General features: G+C 45.6%; 1 protein-coding gene across 2 annotated transcripts in view; it reads left to right on the top strand.

Moving 5' to 3' along the window:
- The window catches only part of CTU2 (cytosolic thiouridylase subunit 2), a 773,185-nt gene that overhangs the window by 638,601 nt on the left and 112,685 nt on the right, over positions 1 to 21,899 (top strand). For both annotated transcript variants that reach the window (XM_069635914.1, XM_069635904.1), the window contains exons 12-13: positions 3,944 to 4,100; positions 4,581 to 4,647. In XM_069635914.1, the coding sequence (XP_069492015.1) occupies positions 3,944 to 4,100; positions 4,581 to 4,647 (224 nt within the window). The remainder of the gene's footprint in view (positions 1 to 3,943; positions 4,101 to 4,580; positions 4,648 to 21,899) is intronic.

Raw genomic sequence — 21,899 nt, 5'->3', positions numbered from 1 at the left:
TCTACATCAGGAAATGGGGGGGGCACTCAATCCCCAGGTCTCTCCAAGGAAGCGCAGGACTTGTGGCACTGGGCTGTCGGACAAGAGATGTTCCTCATCCCTCTTAACCTAGAAGGAGTCAAGAACACCATTGCCTCAGCAGGGAGTTGCGCTCATGCCACGAGTGGGAACTTAGGCAGAACCACGTGGACCGCATTTTTGCCAAGTGGGGCAGGCCCCAGATCGATATGTTTGCGATGTCAGCGAGCTCCAAATGGCAGAGGTTTGCCAGCAGATTCCACCAACCGATGGGCCTGGGGGACGTGTTCTCCTTCCCGTGGGAAGGGCTGTTTCTGTACGCGTTTCCTCTGTTGCCTCTCCTGCTATGTGTCATCAATGCACTCACAGTGCCAGTGCAAGATGATACTCATTGCACTAGCGCGGCTGAGGCAGATTTGGTATCCGGACCTCCTCGGCCTGTCAGCGTCACCTCTGGTAAAGCTTCCAGTGGTTCCGGATCTTCTCACCAGGGAAGTAGGCATAATCCTGCATCACGACCCAGGATCACTGAACCTGAGCTCTTGGCTCCTGCATCCCTAGAGTTTGGAGCATATGAGTTGCCGGCGGACTGCAGGGATGTCCTCGCCAGGGTCAGGGCATCGTCGATGTGCTACGGTCACAAGTGGAAGCGTTTCGCTACTTGGTGCCAGTCTCATAAGATTACCCCTCTGAGGGTCAAGGCTCCACAGATTCTTCCATACTTGCTAGCCTTGGCCAAGGCCAGACTTGCGCACGCCTCTTTCAAGGTGCATCTAGCGGCTATCTCCCGTTACACCAGGCCTCCAGGAAGGTCTTCACTTTGGTCTCATTGACTCGTCAAGGAGTTCCTCAAAGGACTTTTTCGATCTAAACGTGGCTCTGAAGTGGCCGTGTTTTGCTTTTCAGACATGTGTAATGACCTCAGAATTGCTCACTATTTATGTTTTTGAACTCGGAAAGGCAATAATGTACACTTAGACAATTAGCTGGAAAATAATTGGCTCTTTACATGCCCTTTACTCACACTCAATACATAAACATATGACTAGGGAATATATGCAATTGATTACGCATGAATACATGAACAAGAACGAACACAACAACTATACATCACTGTTAGGGCAGTTGTAGGACAAAGCTTCATCTCAGCCATGACAACACTACCCAGTCCCAAGGCAGGTAGGCACAGAGATCACGCAACAACTTACAGGGTCTGGAGCGGGGCGTCCACCCTCTCAGGAAGACTTCAACACCCGGGGTTCCAATTCTTGGTCTCCTCATTCGGACCTTCTCCTCTTAAGGGGAACGAATCCCCGCCCCTCATAGGTTGCAGACTGCCCCTGGCCGAAGGGCAGACAGCAAGCATGAGAGGCAAGAGTGGAAAAACCCAGCTCGTCTTCCGCGCTCTCGTTCTCAGCACCTCTTATAAATGCACCTGCACATCTCTGACTCCCCTCTCGGCTCGTCCTTGAGTAAACAATACGCAAACGAGTCTACACAGTGAACTCATCTACTTCACACTAAAGTATTGCTACCACTGCAGAAATCATGTCTGCCTCCTAACTGGGCTCGCAGAAACATAGACTTTCATTGCGGTTTGGGAGTGAATGGCACCATGATATTTAGCTAATTCTTTCGCACAAGCACTACAGGCTTCTCTCAATTTCCTCTCGTGGAAAACGGCTTTCCTTGTGGCCATCACCCTGCCAGTAGGGTGGGTGAGATACAGGCCCTATCCTGCAAACAGCCATATCTGACTTTTCACGAATCGAGGATGGTGCTGCGGGTGCACCCCTCTTTGATGCCAAAGGTTCAATCGGAATTTCACCTCAACGAGCCTTTGATGTTACCTGTTTTTTTCCCGAAACCTTTGTCACCGGCTGAAAGGGCCTTGCACTCTCTGGATGTTGTTTGTGCCCTGAAGTTCTATGTGGCACGCACAAAAAGTTTTCAAAAGACTTCACAGCTGTTTGTGAACTTTGGTCCTGTGACCCATGGGAAGGCCTTATCCTAGGCTTCCATCTCAAGGTGGATCTCCGGCTGCATCATGCACTGTCATCGGTTGGCAAACCGACCACTCCCCGGCTGTCCGAGAACCCACTCCATCCAGAACTATCGCTGCGACAATGGCGTTCCTGGCTGGTGTGCCCCTACTGGACATCTGCATGGCTGCTACGTGGAGGTCCACGCATACCTTCACAAAGTTCTACTGCAGCGACAGGTATTCCAGGGAGGAGTCCAGGGTCGGCCAAGCAGTGCTACGCAACCTGTTCGCTTTGGCAAGTCTGTTCCAGAGGTAAGAGTTAATTGCTTCTGTTGAGCTTTGCCACCTCCTGGGGTTGTGTAAGGTTGTACTGCTGTGTATTTGTTATTCATGAACATGTGAATCCATGCCAGACCCCATGCTGGAAAAGGAACAAGTTGCTTACCTGTAACTATTGTTCTCCAGCATGGGTCTGGCATGGATTCACATGCAAACCCTCCCTCTGTCCCCTCTGTGGCTCTTCTTGGTCATACTGCCACTTTACATGCTCACCAAATCTGAAGATGGCTGCCAGAGGTGGGGTTTAGGGAGAGGTCTGCCATTGGATAGGGGCAGTATGACCCAGAGGACAGCACTGTCCAGTAATATGCACAGTTCCACAAGGCTTCATCGTGTCTCTTCTCATCGTCAACCTCTACATGGAGCCTTTGAGGAAACTCCTTATTAACACTAATATAAAGATACACTGGTATACAGATGAAACACAGCTTTTTGTCAATGAAATCCATTTACTCAAGCACTGTCTGTCCCTCATCTAAGCCTGGATGTTAAGCATGTACCTGAAGCTCAACCCTGCAAAGACCAAATCATTTCTCTTAGGAAACACTCCAAGCATCTAGAAGTCTAGAAATGGCTGATAGATGTATAGCTTAGCAAACCCATGCCTCAACTCCTTTCATTCAAAACACACATCGCCATGAAGACCCAACAAACATGATACCAGCTTCCACTCCTCCACGAAGTTAAGCCTTTCATTCCTGCTCCAAGTTTAAGAACAGTTGTCCAAGTCCTGGTCATCTCCCACTTGAACTTCCAGAAGGCACAGATGCTGCAGTACGCCTCATCATAGGACTAAGGAAATTCAACCACATCAACTCTTCAGTGAGCTGTACTGGCTACCCTATCAAGCATGCATGTTCAAGAATACCTGCATCACCTACACAGTAGTCGCAACCAAAACAATTCTCTACTTGGCCGAGCACCTCACCATCTCCAGAGGCCAGCACACCACCAGAAGCTACAACATTGCCAGTCTGGAAACAAAAAACTGCAGGAGAGGAAACCACCAGGAAACAGTCCTATTTCTGCTACACACCATGTCATTGGAACAGGTTACCAACACAGATAAGACTGGCCCACTCCATGCTACACTTGGACTTGAAGAGCCGATACTTACAACATCTCGCCAATCAGTAATCGTTCCACTGAACCCTTTCCCCTCTGAAATTCCCTGCTCTGCTGCACCCCACTTATAATCCCTGGGTGTGTCGCCTTTGTACAGTACTCTGTTGTTTCACTGCTTGCTCCACTCTAAATCCCAAATATTCATGCAGAAACCTCTGGTCAATTATCTGTGTCTTATGTTGTGATGATTAGACCGTGGATATATCGTTCCAACTACACTTGTAATCAAAAGGAAAACCAAAAATGTTTGGCATGCATATATACTACACCAATTTGAATAATGTATTTCAATATTGTGAAACAAAAGTAGGTATCAGTCTTGTATACAAAAACTTTCCCAGGCCAAAAGTGAATTCCTAGGTTGATGCACTCATTTTATAAATGTACGTCTGCATTTGTAGGTGAAGCACATAAGAGTGTCTTAGGCAGAGCGTGATTCTTTTTTTCATTCACCTTCCGCTATTCTCTTTCATGCAGAAGAGGCCTCCGCTTTCCATGCCACGTTAGTGTCTGAACGTTTTTCACAGAGGCCAACACCTGCTCTTTCACCTGCTGTAGAACAGTGCTGCATGAATCCCCTGGAGGAGGCTGAGCACTGTGGCATCCTTTCCAAAAGCTGTGGATCCTCACCCAGGTAAACCAATTACTCCCAGCACCCACTACCTTATAGTCAGAACATTATAATAAAAGTAGTGGCACCAGAAATATATTTTCCTGCAACACCATTTGATTGTCCTCCTTGATCAGTCACCAGTATCTGTGTTGTACTGCATTGTAAATGCAGACAGTGAAATGTGCCTTGTCATTTTGTCTGCTGTGGCTGTGCTGTTCGGCCATATAAATAGCATCCTTAGTCTTCTATCAGTATTAATATATGCACCCTGAGACTTCTATCCAGTACATGAACTCTCTATACACCTTAACCACGCAATCACTGAACTGGCACACCCCCGTGCTCTTCTATTATTTGTGGCACCCATGAAGTCCAACTTAGGACATAAAGGGGGTGGGGACTTTGGGGGGGTGTTTTCTCTCGCTCGCTCTGTACTTAAGCCGTGTATAACCTAGACCCTTATGCTTCAATCATTGATAGACTCCATTTCTCCTCTTTCAGAGCTGATGTGAAGTCAGTTTTCCTCAAGCTTCTCTGCTATGGTTGCAGGTTGACTGTTAAAGATATGGTAAGTGAAGGTTTATTATGGAGCACTACCCATATGCATGTACTGCAGGCAGTTTCTATTTCTTTCCCACATCTAAAGTGTTCAGCCTTTTTACTGTCTGCTCAATTCTTGCATTTTTATTTTGGGTCCCCTTTGGCTAGTGTCCCATTCACCGTCTGTCTACTTTCAAATGTTGCTTGTCTTAGGAGAGATTCATTTTTGGGACTCGCTCTCCTTGCTGTATGCCAAACCCATTGTGTCTGGACTGGTGCCACAGTATAGGTCCCTGTACACATCACTTGTATAGGAGTTGATCCACCTAATAGTGCCCCATGTAACTGTTTGGCCAGGGACTCGAATCTGAAAATGCCCTTTCCCTCATCAGAAAGCAAACCGTTGTTCCACTGTACCTGGTTTTGCATTTAGATTCACTGTGTGCACTAGCACTTTGGAGCATCTCATGTGCTCGATGGAATTACCGATAATGATCTCAGACCCAAATCACAGACAGACTCAAAGAATATGGCAAAGCGCTACTTTATTTTCAGCTCAAATAAAGTAGGGCAATTTGGCGAACAACAAATTGTAGTCCACATGCTCACACTTAAGTTTCGATTATACAGAGGCTTTAAACCTCAATATGCGTCATCTATGATGTCATACTACGTGGCAAATGGAAAAACCTATTGAAGGGAGGGATTGGTTAAGGGAACATATTTTGCTATATATCATATGTATTAGTAATGTCACTGGATGCCCCTTATCTGGTAGGCACACCTTGAACCACCTCTAAATACATATAATACAGATTATAGCAGAATAACAGCAGTGGATTGGTCTGTGCAACATTGTATAGCATGTTGCTACATAGACCCTATGATGGTTGGCATTCTCTCCCAACCTTGGACTTTCAGCTTGTTAGCAGCACGTTAGCTAAACAAAACTGTGGTGCAGAGAACAACGTCCGACTACTACCCACTTGCCCAATTAGTCCATCATTTCTCATCGGTCAGGCCCGAGCAAAGGCTTCTCCTTTGTAGTTGACCTTGCAGCCTGTTCTCCGCTCTGAGACTTTCAAGGAAGTGCAGGTACACCATTATCTTCATCTAGAGCTTAATGAATAGTGACTTCTGAATCAAGTGTGAGGAAACTACGATTCTGTCCATTTCGACCTTGTATTTAGTGCTATTTAATTCAATTAGGATGGGGTGTCATTACTCCTCTTGGCCTATGGAGACTTGGTTGCTTTACCTCACATAAGCTTTGTGCATTCTTGACTGTCCAGTACTTAGCACTTACAGATGTTTTCTTCTTTGCTTGATCTAAGAGAAATATTTCTTATGTACATGGCTTATCCTCTTGATGCCATTTGTGCCTTACAATTATTCCTTGATGTAGCATCCTTGATCCCAGGCCAATAGACTCCTCTTTAATTCATTACACAAAGCTGTTTTTCCAACCTCTCCTGACTCTGCAGTCCTGGTCTGTCTCTCATGTAGCTTGATTGGTTTCAACACAAGTCCGGCATCCATCTTTTTCTTATGGCTGCTTCAGTCACGTTACATTTTCTTCTACAGCAAGCCTCTATATGTCTCATCTACCTTGCGTTTCAGCGTATTGTGAAATACCTGAGGGTATCTCACATAGTGAACCTCTAGAAACCCTTATTCAGGTGGCCAACGAAGGGCTGATCCGCTCAGATCCCAACTCTAGGGGTGAAAGAGCGAGAAAGGCTCACCAGATGGGGGAGCACAGGGTTTTACTCGAGGGAATAACCCAAGGGAAACTCAGTATTGTACCGGAGAAGGAGAGGAGGGCGAGAGCCCTAAAACCTTTGTAGGCTGTATTACATCTGCCTCCCTTCCTCCCATTAGATCCCTCCTGTCCCAACCTGACGTCCCCTCCATATCTGGTAAATACTTTAGGAGCACGAACCTCATTAGACCCGAAAACCACATCTCAGAGAAATCCTGCTTTACGCTTTCTACCCAAATACTCCCCACCATTCTTCTTCCCGTCCCTCTGATTATTACTTTCTTCCCTCCCAACCTGCTCTGATACAAACCCCCTTGTTTATTTTATGATAATAAATCCTACCAGTCCCATCCCTCTGTCACTTTTCGACTTCCTAATTGAATGTGACCAACAACTACAGTTCCCACAAACCCTCTTAGTCATTGCACAAACCCTACAAAAACCACCCTTCCGAGTTAACCAATCAACCCTCGTCTTATAATACCCTTTCTCCACCTCACCACATAGGAAATTCCAAAACACTGACACCCCCCTTTTTCCGATACGCACATTTTCGCACAACATGGAAGACAACGGACAAACACCAGAGCCGTTTACCAGACATGTCCCAATACAAGGTTCAGGCAAAGTCAGGCAGTTGACCTAAGTCACTCACACCTGATGGCCCTTTCCCTTGCCCACAGGGATAAAAGGTGGAACACAAGAGCACATGACAAACTAGGCAGACTGCACGACGTGAGACCTAACTTGGCACGGCAGTTCAAGAGGAGAAGAAAGACGGCGAATGCCGAGGGGGTGACAAGGGGAGAAGTTACCTTGCCCTCTCCTATCAAGGCCTGTGAAACCTCTGCAGACGGAAGCATAAAACCGCGAATAAAGGCTAGCGTGTGTTGCAGATGTCGATGGTACACAAGACCCTACCCTGCTCTGCTGTTAGCCAAGCGAGGGAGAGACGCTGGTCTCTATGGTACCAACCTTGACTCGAAGGAGGAGAAAGCCAAACAGTTCATCACAGCCGATGGGGAGTCAATAAGAACCCGGCTTTGTTGAACGAAAAGTAGCAAACCGATAATTTAAACTTTGGAATGCTTAAAGGAACTATTGGGAAAGAGGGGGAAACCAGATGCAGAGGAGGCAGGCATCACGTGGGTGTTCACGCAGGAAACTCTGGGTGATTACCCAACAGTAAAAAGACTACCATAACCAGAAGGCCTTGGAGAGAGGCGAAGAGCGGTCAAAGTGGTCATGCAGGGGTCTCGTAGGCTCCTCTGTGCCGTCGAAAGTCTTTGACTGACGAAGAACTGTGAAAGCTAAGAGAAGTGAATCACGCATTTTGAAAGTTAGCACATGAACTGTGTATCATGGAAATTGGCAAGTGTGAACCTGGGCGAGGGATGCTACTAAAAAGGGACGGAGTCTAAAAGTCCCATGAGGAATTTGTCATAGAAGTCGACGAGAGTGAAACCGGCACAGGGAAGCGGACAACCAAAAGTCGGCGAGAGTGAACCCGGCAGAGGGAAGCCGACAACCAGGGGCAAAGGCCAAAAACCTGGTTAAATAGACATTTAGATTTATGAAAGTGTGAACATTGCAAGGCAAGGGAAAAGGGAAGTGTCCCTCTTGTTTTCTAGGATCCGAACCAGGCTGATGGAGATCCAGGGGTGGAAAGTTACCACCCAAGGTTCGAGAAAAAAGGAACTGTCTTGTTAATTTGTTGAATAAATCTGATGAGTCAGCACCCAGAAGAGGGGGACCCAGTGGTGAAGCCATCACCCAAAGTGTAGAACAGAGCTTTGTGTTTGTTTGTTGAAAGTATCAGGCGTCGAAGGCAAGAGACTTTTCCTTATAAAGAGACTTAACCATGAAGAACCCAATAACTGATACGGAACTGTTAGCTCGTGCTGGAAAGCTCGAGCGTGTGCTGTGCTGCAAGGTCCCACCTTGTCCCGTGCTGAAAACGTCGGGAAGGGAGACCCCTGGCAATCGCATCCTGACTTATTATTTGAACACTTCTTTATTGAAACCCTATCCCACACTCTTTCTATTATTAGTTGTAAGGAATTTGCAATAGGTTTTTCTTAGTATAGGCCCTTTTATTTTGACACAACGCCACAAGGACTGCCTTGTTTTTCATTTGATGGTCAGCGCTTGCTCCCATCTTAGATTTAGCTTTAGCGTTTTTCCACCCTGCTTTCATTGTTCAATAAACACCCTTGAACTGTGATCACTTGTGTCTGTCTTTACTGTTGCCACCTTGAGTTCTTTACAGTATGTACATTCACTTAGTCTCTGCTCACTTATTTCTTTGATACACATGATTTCTTCATATTCGGTTACATGGTTCTCTTGTTACTTCAGTTACATCTTCATTCTTTAAGTATTTGCAAATATCGTTTCAGTGCGTATGTGTCTTTCTTTCATGACGTCAATCCGCCCTCGTCTGATTTCACTTACACCTCTTCAATGTCCAATGATGTGTGCAGACATCCTTCCACCCTTTTAGTGCGAGGACACATTTAGTATGGTTGTCTGAGTGCATATCGTGTCTCATACACTCCATGCGGTATTGTAACAATACCTGGTGTCGCACATAGGGCTCTTCTACCGCTGTTCCAGTATAACGGAGGGGGCGGGAGCTAGAGAGGACTTCTACATCTGCTCCTCTACAACTGTGTTTAGGAGAAGCCTTTCTTGACTTTCTAAGACAGTCTTCTTTGTATATCATCTGTGTCTTATCTTGTACTTACTCCACCTTGAATGTTTTGCCTAGTGTTTACTCATCTGAGATTGCCATTTTCTCGCTTTTTTTCTTTTTTTTTAAAAAATGTATCTTTATTAAATTTTGAAACAAACAGTGCACAACATATACCAAACAGTTGAAACATATCCAAATTGGGTACTCACTCCTACCCTCCCCCCATCCATAGCATCATAACCATATGGTAATTTTAATCACTTTCTTAAATGTATTATCTACAATGGGTGTTTGACACTGTGATTTGTTGTTGGTATCTTTGCATTACTAGATTGTGCTATGTTTTCCAAGAGAAGATCATTGCTGATCTATTTTGGGTATTAATTAACTCCTTTTGGCTGATAGTGTTCTCTTCTGTAATGGAGATTGCTGATGGTAATGCAGTCGCCTGTGCCAGTCTTGAATGCAGTACTGTCCAGGCTTATTGTATTTATCAGCAGCAGTAATTTTGCCACTCTAACCTGGCGGAGCATATTTTAACATCTGTTGTAATTTCTTCTGTAATGGGTTGTATGCTACTGCCAGTGATAAGTGGAATACCTTCTGAGGTGATTATTTGCTGTATATGACTGATTTCTCGCAGTGGGTGTTTATTCATTGAGGTTTTTCAGTAGCGACAACCTGCCGCCGGCTCTTGGTAAGAGATGAAACCAGGCAACAAGGATATTATTGTTTTCTAGGAACATAGGATCTCACGAAAGGCTAGATGATCCATAATGGCTCTGATGTTGAAAGGAATTCTGTTTAAGAGATATGTGCCCAATGTAGTATGGGTCAGTATGGGTCAGTGTCACAACGTAGAGTAGAATTAATGAATGATAGGACACAGAAGTAAAGTTTAAAGGATAGGTTTATGAAGAACTTGAACAAAAATGTGGGCCAACTTAAGTCTTTTTCCATAACAAAGTGGATCCTGACCCTGGGGATGGAGAAGTGAGGGAGGTTCACCTGGTTGGAGGGTCCTTGGGGATTGTGAGTGGGGTGCCCACAGGTGAGACATGGTATCCCCTTTTCCATATTGAACACCAACCTAACCCTCCCATGGCCTTTATAGGCTATTGTAAAACCTCTGCCCTCCTTTCCTCACATTTTACCTCTGACAGTTCTGGGACGAGGAAGAGGAGTGATGAAAACTAAAACCTGATTTCACCACTCTAGTACTGGGATGAAGATGTCTGTAGCTTGCTTTAAAGGTCGGGCATGCCCCTTTATAGTCAGGTAAGCCCAATTGAGAGTCCACACCTGCAACCTGTCAAGTGACTGCAGGTGTATAAAGAGAGGCCAAAGAGGCAACAAAGTGAGCAACAGGGAGGCCTGTGTGGGAGAGACCAGCAGGGGGACCCTTCTCGTGAGGAGGCAGCTGTGGTGGGACCTGAGAGGAAGCCAGGACACCGGTCGAAGTCCCATAGGACCTGTGGATCCCAGGACAAGCTTGGCCGTTAAGCTGCCACTGTTGTTGTAGCCTCTGTGTTGGAGAGAGAGCAGCTGGCAGGTGTGAGCGAGGAAGAAGGAAAAAAGGATGCCGCCGGCACCCGTGCCGAGGTTGCAGAGCTACTTGTGTGTTGAGAACAGAATCCAGAGTGCGAGCGGGGCTCGTAGAGGCTGGCCCGCTGACCTGAGAGGCAGAAAGGAAGAAGAAAAGCCACCAGAGAGGAACGCTCAGGGCCAGTGAGTGTCAGAGAAAGTCACTCAACACTGGGGCACTACTAGAGGGCTAAGCACAGGCAATTAAGTGCCGTAGGAGCTATATTGAATCCCGAAATTAATGAAAACTTTAAACAAAGCTAATTGAATACCGAACTAAATCAAACTTTGAAACAAAGCTGAATTACGTATAATGAATATCGAACTGAATGGAAACTTGATACCAAGCTAAAGTAAGGTTACTGAATACAGAACTGAATACAACTTTATGGGCAAAGCTAATAGCGGATGAAAGCCAAAAGGGAAAGTGCCCATTTTGAAAGCAACATAGGAAAAAGAGATCAAGTGTGAAAGAATGCAACAAAAAGATGGGGCATGAAAAAGACCAACACTAAGTGAAATGTATGAATGAATACAGTGCGCTAAGGCCAAAGACTGGCAAAACGTGTGTGACACGTTATGATAAAGACAAGAGGCTAACCATCAGAGGCCAGGAGAGTGTGAAACTGCTGGCTGTAAGGAACTCATGGTGGCAACAGTAAAGACAGACACAAGTGATCACAGTTCAAGGGTGTTTATTAAACTGGATGCAGGTTGGAAAAACGGCTAATCTAAACCTAAATCTAAGGTGGGAACAAGCGTCGACCATGAAATGAAAATAAGGCAGTCCTAGTGGCGTGTTAAATGAAAAGGGCCTATACTAAGAAACCTATTGCCGAACATTACAACTAATACAAAAAGAGTGTGGGATGGTTTTCAAGGAAAGAAAGAAGTGTTCTCAAATAATATGTCAGGATACGGTAGCTTGAGTCTCCCTTCCCCAAGTTTTGAGCACAGAGTAAGGTAGGATCTTGGAGCACAGGACAGTTCTCGAGCTTTCTGTTAAGTATGAACATCCGGACAACCGCAAGTTAAAGGAACTGTTTATTTTAAGTTATATTTATAATGAAAGGACCTCCAGCTGCATAACACTACAACCAGGCACATAAGAAAGCAGCAACAGATTCACTTGGAATGCCAACAAAAGTAAACAGCAGTATAATAGCAAAATGGAATGTTCTCTTACAGTATGACATACCTCCATTCCAGGCTAAATTGAATAGACAGGGCTGTATTCTTTCCATGGCAATACTTGCTTTCCATTGTTTTTGAACACAACATTTAAGTTGCTTATATTTCTATATCTTGAACCTACATCTTAATTGATATATATATATATATATATATATATTTCTGATGTTTGTTAATCTGCTTAGAATCACATGCTGTGCATAGGTCCGACATCCAGTGGTCACTGCGGAGTATTGCATTTTGTTTTTCGTAGTCGAAAAAGGGGACGTCGACAAGGCGTGTCTGTAACACTATCCCTATAGTGACGTGCGTTGTACCCACAATCCCTCACGCGTCGAGGTCCCTCAGATTGTTTTTTTACGCCCAGCTTCTGGTCGCCTTACGCGGGGCTCCTAGAGAGACATTGCAAATACTTACTACGGACCTCGGTCCTTAATTATACTTATTATATTGTTAAAGATCCCTCCCCTCGACGTTAGCTGTGAAGCTGTTTCTCCGCCGAGCAAGTTTTCGACGGAGGGGAAGAGACGGAGGAGATCCTTCGGCGCTGCCGAACACGTGGCCTGGCCTCGCCGGCCAACATACAGTAGGGAGAGTGGGGGTTCGAACTTTTATCTTCTCTTTGAGAATGTCTTTCTTTCTCCCCTATCTTTCCCTTGGGGTTGTTATCACCAGTTATTATTGCCTCAGCTATGGAGAGGACACCTTTTAAATTTTGCCCACGCTGTAGGGGCAAATACACTTGGAAGGACAAACACAAGCTCTGTAATCGTTGCTTGCCCCTCGATCATAAGGAGGACAGCTGCGCGGCCTGTAAGCTCTTGAAACCAAGAACTCTTAAAGAACGAAAAGTTAAGAGGTGGGCGGACTACGCTATGTCGAAGTCAGTTTCCTCACCCGCCGCCGCTGTTACAGAAAGTGACGAGGAGGATGATAACTCGACGTCCGTTACGGAAGTCATTAACCCCCAGAAGGAGCGCTTGCGCTCCTTCACGTCCGTCCCCGGCCCCGACGGGCTCGGCTCACGCCCTGCTTATGGGGATGAACACCCCGGCGACAAGGACGCACATAGACCCCATAGGCCTAAGCACACAACCCACAGCTCTTCTTCGTCGAAGACGAAGGATCCATCAGCGCCGAAGGGGACGCAGGGCACTCCGGCGTCTACCTCAGACCGTAAGGGTCTCAAGCCCCACCCGCAAACGCAGCCGCGACCAGCGATTGGGCTTTCATCAAACACGGGCGCTACCTCAAAATCATCCGACGTAACGCTCCATAGAGCGGCCGTCGAGGAACAATGCGTAACGCAGGCAACGTCGACACCAGAGCCCTCTACTGACAAACTCGTTGTCGAGAGCCTGGCGAGAATTGTTTCCGAAGACAAACGTAAGCGGACGACGAAACAAACGTCGAATACCGCACAAAAAGCTATGGAAACGCCGAAAAAGCGCAATAGTAGCCAGGAACTGCCCCCTTCATCTAAGGGCACTTCTGAACTACCGGAGGGCTTTTCAGAGGGCGACGGAAACCTTTCTTCGACGTTGTGGGAGCGTTCTAAGCGTTTTGAAGGTGAAGACACTGATTTCCCCCCTCTAGACTATTCAGGGGTCCCCCATGAGACCCTTGAAAGACTCCATTCTTGTATGGAGAAAATGGAAAGGTTTTTGGGAAGCCAAAACCCACCCACACCCAAAAGACCAAGAGAATGGCCCCAGGATGACCCTAGGGTCAAGATTCCTAGGCTGTTTCCCCCTTCTACAGACGTATATGTCCTCACTGAAGAGGAGCAATACCTCCAGGAAGATAAGGAGTGTTTGGGTGGAGAGGAAGAACATGAGGAAGAGGGGTTTGAAGAAGATTCTTACACTACTGCAGGAGCTTTTGAAGAAGATACAGCTACCTCGCAGCCCTGGCAATCCCCATCAGTGCAGCCTTGGCAATCCCCATCAGTGCACTCAGACCCTGATGTCTTTCACCCTTCTCCTCCCAAGGATTCACCTATTGGAAACACCTCTCCCATAGATGACCAACCTTCACTTAATGCACTATTGCGCAAGGCAGCAGCACATTTTGAAATAGACACAGGGGAGACTCTTCCTGACATAGACTTTGTAGAGAACGTTATTAAAGAAAAAGCCCCTGTTAGTCAGTCTATTCCGCTCCTGGCTTCTATAAAGAGAAGAATAACTCCTTCCCTTTCCAATCCTGCCTTAGTCAGAGGGGTCAACCCTCGGATAGAAAAGCTCTTCAGCCCTTCGTCCTCTGACCCTTTGTACATCAGAGGACATTCTATTCCGGACTCCCTCGTAGTTACTAATACAAGAAAAAGAGCGGGGGTACCACTATCCACTAGTGAGGCACCACCTGACAAAGAGGGCAAGAAGCTCTATGCACTTGGGAAGAGAATCACGACCTCCGCCGCCTACTCAACTAGGATTGCAAATAACAATTCCCTACTAGCTAGCTACGCAGATGCACAGTGGAGCAAGCTGCGCAGCGAAGCAGAGGACGCACCAGAACCCCTGCGTTCACGCCTGTTAGCTATAATCTCAGAGGGAACTATTGTAAACCAGGGCATCGTAAAGAACTCCTTGGATGCCGCAGAGACGGCTGGCCGTTCCCTGGTTCAGGGAATACTTCTCAAACGCCATGTCTGGCTGCGCAATTCAGGATTTAAGCCGGAAACCCAGGCTTCCCTGATAAATAAGCCCATAGAACAAACACATCTGTTTGGGAAAGCAGTTGATGAGGCCCTAGAACATGCGAAGAAAGAGTTTGATACCATCAATACTCTTGACCAAATTTCTAGGCCCCCTAACAGACGCAGCTATGGCAATAGACGCTCCTTTCGTGGCCAACGCCAGCAGCAAAACCAACAGCAATTTTACTCTGCTACCAACTGGCCCTCTAACCAGGGTAACAACACCCAGTTCAGTCAAAGAGGCCAACGCCGTGACAAAGGAAGAGGTCGCGGCTCCAGCCCCAAAGGTTCCACGCCCAATACCAACAAATGACCCGAAGAATCGGGTCCCCTCCCATGCATCACCGGTCGGGGGCCGGCTAACATCGTTCCTTTCAGCATGGGAGGGAATATCGTCAGACCGCTGGGTATTATCCACCATAGCCCACGGATACTGCATCGAATTCAACGGTTCCCCGAAGTACAGACCCCCACGGAACAGACGCATGACACCGGAACACCTCACCATTCCTCTTCAAGAAGTAGAAGAGCTACTGAAAAAAGAGGCTACAGAGGCTGTCCCCCTATCTCAGGTAACAGAAGGTATTTATTCAGTGTACTTCCTTGTACCCAAAAAGGACTTAACCATGCGCCCTGTATTAGATCTGCGCCCAGCGAACAAGTTTGTCAAACCCCAAAAGTTTTGTATGGTGACCTTGCAGGAAGTAATCCCACTGTTATCACAAGGGGATTACATGACAACACTAGACATGAAAGATGCATACTTTCATATTTTAATGTTGCCAGCGCACAGAAAATACCTCAGGTTCAAGATAGAGAACAAAAACTACCAGTTCAGATTACAACCCTTCGGGATAGCATCAGCACCAAGGGTATTCACGAAAGTACTGGCAGTGGCAGCGGCCCACCTGCGCAGGTTATCCATCCCGGTATACCCTTACCTCGACGACTGGCTCATAACAGGGGATTCTTACGAAACATGCTTCTCCAATACCCAAAAGACCGTAGACCTTTTGTCCCAACTGGGCTTCTCCATCAACGAAAAGAAGTCCAGCTTAGACCCCAGCCAAATCAAACAATTCCTAGGGGCTCTAATTCGAACAAAGGACGGCCTCGTCTTCCCCTCCAACGAGATGGTCCAAAACATGCTATTTCAGATCCCCCATTATGTGGCAGGTCGAGAGGTGATGGTACGCAAAGCAATGCGCTTGCTAGGGATGATGGCGTCATGTGTTTATTTGGTACCTCACGCGCGCCTGCGCCCAATGCAAGAGTGGCTTTACAGCCAGTGGTGTCAGGCCAGCGGACAATGGGACGATCTAGTGGTGGTCTCGCAGGCCTTGGTTCTCTCGCTACGGTGGTGGACAAAAGAAAACCTGTTATTAGGGAAAACTTTTGCCACACCCGCAGTGGAAGCCACTCTAACCACAGACGCATCCCTTACAGAATGCGGGGCTCACCTATCCCATCAGACTGCTCACGGAGCGTGGACTCCGAGCTTAGCATCCAAGCATATAAATCTGCTGGAACTACTAGCGGTGTTCAAAGCACTGAAAGCCTTTCAGGAACACCTACAAGGAAAGACAGTGATGGTCCCCACAGACAGCACCACAGCCATGTACTACCTCAACAAGCAAGGGGGCACTCACTCTCCAGGACTGTCCAAGCTGTCCCAGAATATATGGAAGTGGGCTCTCAAACACAACATGTTCCTACTATCACAACATGTACCAGGGGAACTCAATCTGCTAGCAGACAAACTCAGCAGAGACTCCCCCTGCCCGAAGAGTACGAATGGCAATTGCACGAAGACATCGTCTTAGACGTCTTCACGCAATGGGGGTTCCCGGAAATAGACCTGTTCGCAACTCTGGAGAACTCACAATGCCAAAGTTACGCCTCCAGGTACCCCCAGAAACAGTCCAAGGGGAACGGTCTGTCGATTCAATGGTCAGGGAAATTTGTTTACGCCTTTCCCCCGACTCCCCTTCTCAACAAAGTGGTGCACAAGATGCACCAGGAGCAGGTTACCATGATACTAGTGGCCCCAATGTGGCCCCGGCAGCCATGGTTCGCTCACTTGATGGAGATGTCCCTATCTCCCCCAGTGAAACTTCCCTGTCCGTACAACATGCTGTCACAGGACAAGGGCAGGACACTGCATCCATGCCCTCAGACCATGAACTTAGCAGCCTGGCTCCTGAGGTCATAGAATTTGGACATTTACAACTCCCGCAGAGATGTATGGACATCCTCAGGGAAGCCAGAAAACGTAATACTCGCCACTGCTGTTCTAGCAAGTGGAAAAGATTTGTCATCTGGTGTAGAGGTAAGAGCATCAACCCGGTTGACTGCTCTCCCACTAACATTGTTCTGTACTTGACCCATTTATTGGATTCAGGTCTAGTCTTCAATTCCATTAAAGTCCACCTAGCGGCACTTTCTGCATACACCACTTCCCAACTTAAAGTGTTGTGGTGGAAGATACCAGTTATCAAGGCCTTCATGGAGGGGGTAAAGAGAATACACCCTCCGATAGCTAACCCAGCTCCCGGATGGGACTTAAATGTGGTACTTTCTAGACTCATGGGCCCTCCTTTCGAACCCATGCACAAGGCAACTCTTAAAGACCTCACTCTTAAGACTGCTTTCCTAATAGCTATCACCTCCATTAGGAGAGTAAGTGAACTACAGGCTCTTTCTGTACTAGACCCCTTCGTAACAGTTCACAAGGATAAGGTGGTTCTACGCACACACCCGAGGTTTGCACCAAAATTCATCTCGAAATTTCATGTAAACCAGTCAATAGAACTACCAACATTCTTTCGAAACGCTTCCAGCTTGGGAGAAAAAAGTCTGCATACACTAGATGTACGCAGAGATGTCTTTGTCTCTGTGGCAGCAGGAAGAGAAGGAGATGCAGTTTCAAAGTCCACTATATCTAGATGGATTGTTCAATGCATCACTCTCTGTTACACTCTTGCTAAGAGAGAACTACCCTTCAAGCCAAGAGCACATTCCACTCGAGGCACTGGGGCTTCCATAGCGTTCATTGCAAATGTTCCCCTTGAGTCCATCTGCAAAGCGGCTACCTGGAGTTCTGTGCACACCTTTACAAAACACTACTGTCTAGATGCACACTCTAGATCTGACTCCCAGGTGGGACAGGCAGTATTAAGACATCTTTTCTCTACTGTTCCTTCTCATAACCCGCGGCCAACTCCGGGTACTGCTCGCTAGTCTATGCACAGCATGTGATTCTAAGCAGATTAACAAACATCAGAAGACAATGCATTACTTACCGTAAAAGCATTTCTGATGGTTGTATCTGCTTAGATTCACATGCGCCCACCCTTCCTCCCCGCTCGGATGGAAGGAACTTAGACATCCTTTTCTACATTTCTCTCTTTTCTGTACTCACTCACATCTAGAAGGCTCCCTCAGGGCAGAAAAATACAAACAGAGGGACCTCGACGCGTGAGGGATTGTGGGTACAACGCACGTCACTATAGGGATAGAGTTACAGACGCGCCTTGTCGACGTCCCCTTTTTCGACTACGAAAAACAAAATGCAATACTCCGCAGTGACCACTGGATGTCGGACCTATGCACAGCATGTGAATCTAAGCAGATACAACCATCAGAAATGCTTTTACGGTAAGTAATGCATTGTCATATATATATATCGTCTCATAAAAGCTACACCATAACACATCTCCCTCCTTTATTTTATTCCAAAAACATCATCCACCCCTTTTCACAAAAGCAACAGGATTCAAGTTCCACACTTGTCCTCCCACTACCCGAATCGCTCCACACAGCACAGCAATTACCTTTACAGGATCGGAATATAGTGCTTTTCCTTTCTTCTTCAGCACCCTTTTCTTTATCCTCACCATGTCTCCACATTCAATTCTCAAAGTTTTCTTCCCTCTCCTTGCTTTCTCACGCGCTACCCATTCCTTCTTTTTCTTTTTCAAATCTTTGCTCACACCATCTACCACATAATCACTTTCTCTGCTTCTTCCCAACCATGGAGGACTGACCACTGTGTTTGGTTTACGTCCTCTCATTAACTCGAAAGGGGTTATTCCCAGAAATGAATGAGGTGACATGCGCAGACAAATAATCCTGTCCTGGATTGCAACTTTTCTATCACATCCTGTTTCAGTTGCCATCCTAATACTTTCCATGATACATCTATTCATTCTTTCCACACACCCATTCGTCTCCGGGTGATATAACGCAGTCCTCTTGTGTTTGATTCCAGCCTCTTTGACATATTTTGCAAAACATCCACCAACAAATCGAGGACCATTGTCAGTCAGAATGCTTTCAGAGACACCTTCCCTAGCAAATATCTGCTATAACTCCTTTACTAAGAAGAAGAGACAAGACACACTGACTACCCCTCTCTCTAAGGTCTTTCGACACTACAGATACAGGTGCGAAGGTGCTGTTACATAAATCTACAGCGATTACCTTTTAGGAGAACAAATTATTAAACAGAAACCGTTGAATTATAAAGATATAAATCACTTTAATAGTTGGTTTAAAACCACATTTTTTTTAAAAAACTGTACATTAATAGGCTTTTTCATACATCACTCATACCTTTCATACCAATTCATTTGTTCTGTAACATAAGGGTTCGGCAATTTACATTTTCTTTAAGCATATTGGTTGTTGGTAGTATGCATGACATTATAAAAAGCACAATTGGTTTTTCTATAGGTCGACATATGTTTCGGCCCCTTTCAATAGTCCCATCGTTGTCTACGGTGGTCTAAATCGTCATTATTGGGCCATCTTCAGGACAGTGATGATTTTGTGAAAGCTTACAGTCTTCACCCTTTTTCATATGAAAAGCCAAATCTAAAAACATAAATTAAACATATATTACATTGTGGAATGGTCTGATCTCTACTAGTTATTATCAAGGTGATGGCTTGATTTCTATGCCAAAAGGACTGCACCAACCTGTGGTCGAAAAATTATTGTAGACCACAGAGCTAAGGTTGTAGGGTATCTTCTGTATTACCCCTTTTCTAGGACCCTGTCGAGAGGGAACACAAAGAGGGAAATGACTACCTTGCGTGTTTGTTCAATCAGCACACAAGTCAAAAACTTTGTTTTGACATCTGAAAGGGAACTTACAGTTGACACCTGGATATGGATGAATCTTCAGGTTTCTGTACTCCAATGTCACGTTGTTAGTTATCTACAAGTTGGAGCTGTTTGCATCGGCAACTTCAAAAGTTGTGCCTGCAAAAGAAAAGCATGTTAGATGAACTAACCTGCTATGATCATGTCATTTTTCTTACCAGAAGCAGTGATTTAAATGCTTTTGCACCATTTGTGACTTTGAGACTGTGACTTGAAAGCATGTGTATGTTATGTTATTTTGAGGTACTTTTACTACCGTGACAGTTTATTTATGCTACGCATAGAAAATCTTTCGATTACATTTGATGTGCTTGATGTAAAGCTCCAATTCTAAATATGGAGATACCGCTTATTTGTGGTTATTGTAACCAGAGGCCCCCACTAAAGGTGAGTCAAGGTTTTAATTACTTTGGATAGGGTTGCAAAGTTGTTAAATCTAATGCATGGATGAGGTCTTTATATTAGGACCTTCCTAAACCATGCCTCAGTGTACCCGAACGGCCCGTGCACAAGCACAGGACACTCTGGCACACCGAAACACAGTGCACGGGCATGTCCTGTTATCGCTGATATAGGGATAACTGAGAAAGAACATTTTGGACTTGCTAATAGGACGCGCGGCAAACAGAGTATATTTACCCCTGGCCGCGAGGTTGCAAGAAGCCTTTCACTCGCTACTGCGAGAAAGAAACACTAGTACTTACTTGTGTTATTTGTTTGAAGAATACGGCATTTTCGCTCGAACAGCGTCTTCTGGCGTGTAAATGAATCAATCTGGCAGAAGGGAGGGGCTTGATCTTTTAAAAGATCTCGTGTTACCGAAAAACGTGTTGTTAACGCAGAACTCAGCCGTAATAATGAGGCCATATGTAAACGTGCAGCACAGTGCTAGCTCGCTATGGTTATCAAGGGACCTGAAATGCAACAGGTACACTTACGAGCAGGAATGTGGCTTTTATTCGGATAGCACATGCTATACAGTATGTCATAATTACAGTTATAAATAGACATTTCTGTGGGACAAATTTCTCATAAACTAATTAATCTTAGCTTCTCGACAATGCACTGATGTAAGGCAGGAAAAAAGTGCTACTTTATTTAACCCATCAGTCCATATATCTTGGGAGTTACACGTTACATTGTATATTATGGACACTTTGATATAAATATATTCTATACTTAAGTATCACAAAGTTCTGCAATTCGCAAAATTTATGCGAAAAAATCTGGAGCATACATATTGGCTGTGGGACTATTGATTGTATCTGTTGCCCACCCATAAAGTGTTTAATGGGATCGGGAGCCGCTTGCTAAATGACAGATGATTAAATTAGACATGGGTGACTCACAGATGTAAAAGGGTCAGGGTCTTTTTCTTTGTTATTTACAGAAAGGCACTCCATTCAACGGCTATATTTAACCCATTTTGGACTGTTCTCAAGTTTTAGATCCATTTTTGTTCAGCTTGAGTTAAGATTTTATCTTTGTCCCCATTGCGACGGGAGATTTGGATCACCTGTATGACACACCATAGAAAGTCTGTACATTTATGTTGTTTTTTGGAGAAATGAGCCACTAATGGTTTATTTTCTACTGCATTACGAATACAAGATTTGTGCTCGTTAATCCGTTGACGGACAGGCCGTTTTGTTTTGCCTATATATACCAAGTCGCATGGGCATATGATGGCATATACTACCCACGATGTTAAGCAGTTAGTGAACTCTCAGTTCGATAGTTTGGTGACACAAAGTGATTTTTTTGAGAGTGGTTGTTTGTGCACACACTGAACAATGTCCACAACGATGGTGACCAATTACAGGCGGTAGGCCCCAAAGGGATGTTTGTGCGAATTTCTTGGATTTAGAAGGCTGATAAGAATGTACCAGATTGTCTTTTATATTTGATTGTCTTTTGAACGCAAACCTTGGAACCGGGGGATTGAAGTCTTCCGTATAGATCATCTTCCAGTGTTTGCATATAATCTTTCTATAGATATTGCTAATCGGACTATATGTGCTTACACAGGTTATCTTGTCCTCTTGATGTTGTTGTGCTAGTTCTAACGTACTGGTGCGATTCGTATGCAACGCTCTTTTGTATGCTCTGCATCGTTCTTTGGGGGTATCCTCTCTCTTTAAGTCTTAGCTTCAGGTTTTTGGCATGTACTATGTACTGTTC

This window comes from Ambystoma mexicanum, chromosome 1q, assembly GCF_040938575.1.
Source record: "Ambystoma mexicanum isolate Mex_15411 chromosome 1q, UKY_AmexF1_1, whole genome shotgun sequence".
NCBI classification, from domain to species: domain Eukaryota; kingdom Metazoa; phylum Chordata; class Amphibia; order Caudata; family Ambystomatidae; genus Ambystoma; species Ambystoma mexicanum.
The sequence above is the reverse complement of the archived record's forward strand: the minus strand, read 5'-3'. Positions and strand labels throughout refer to the sequence as shown.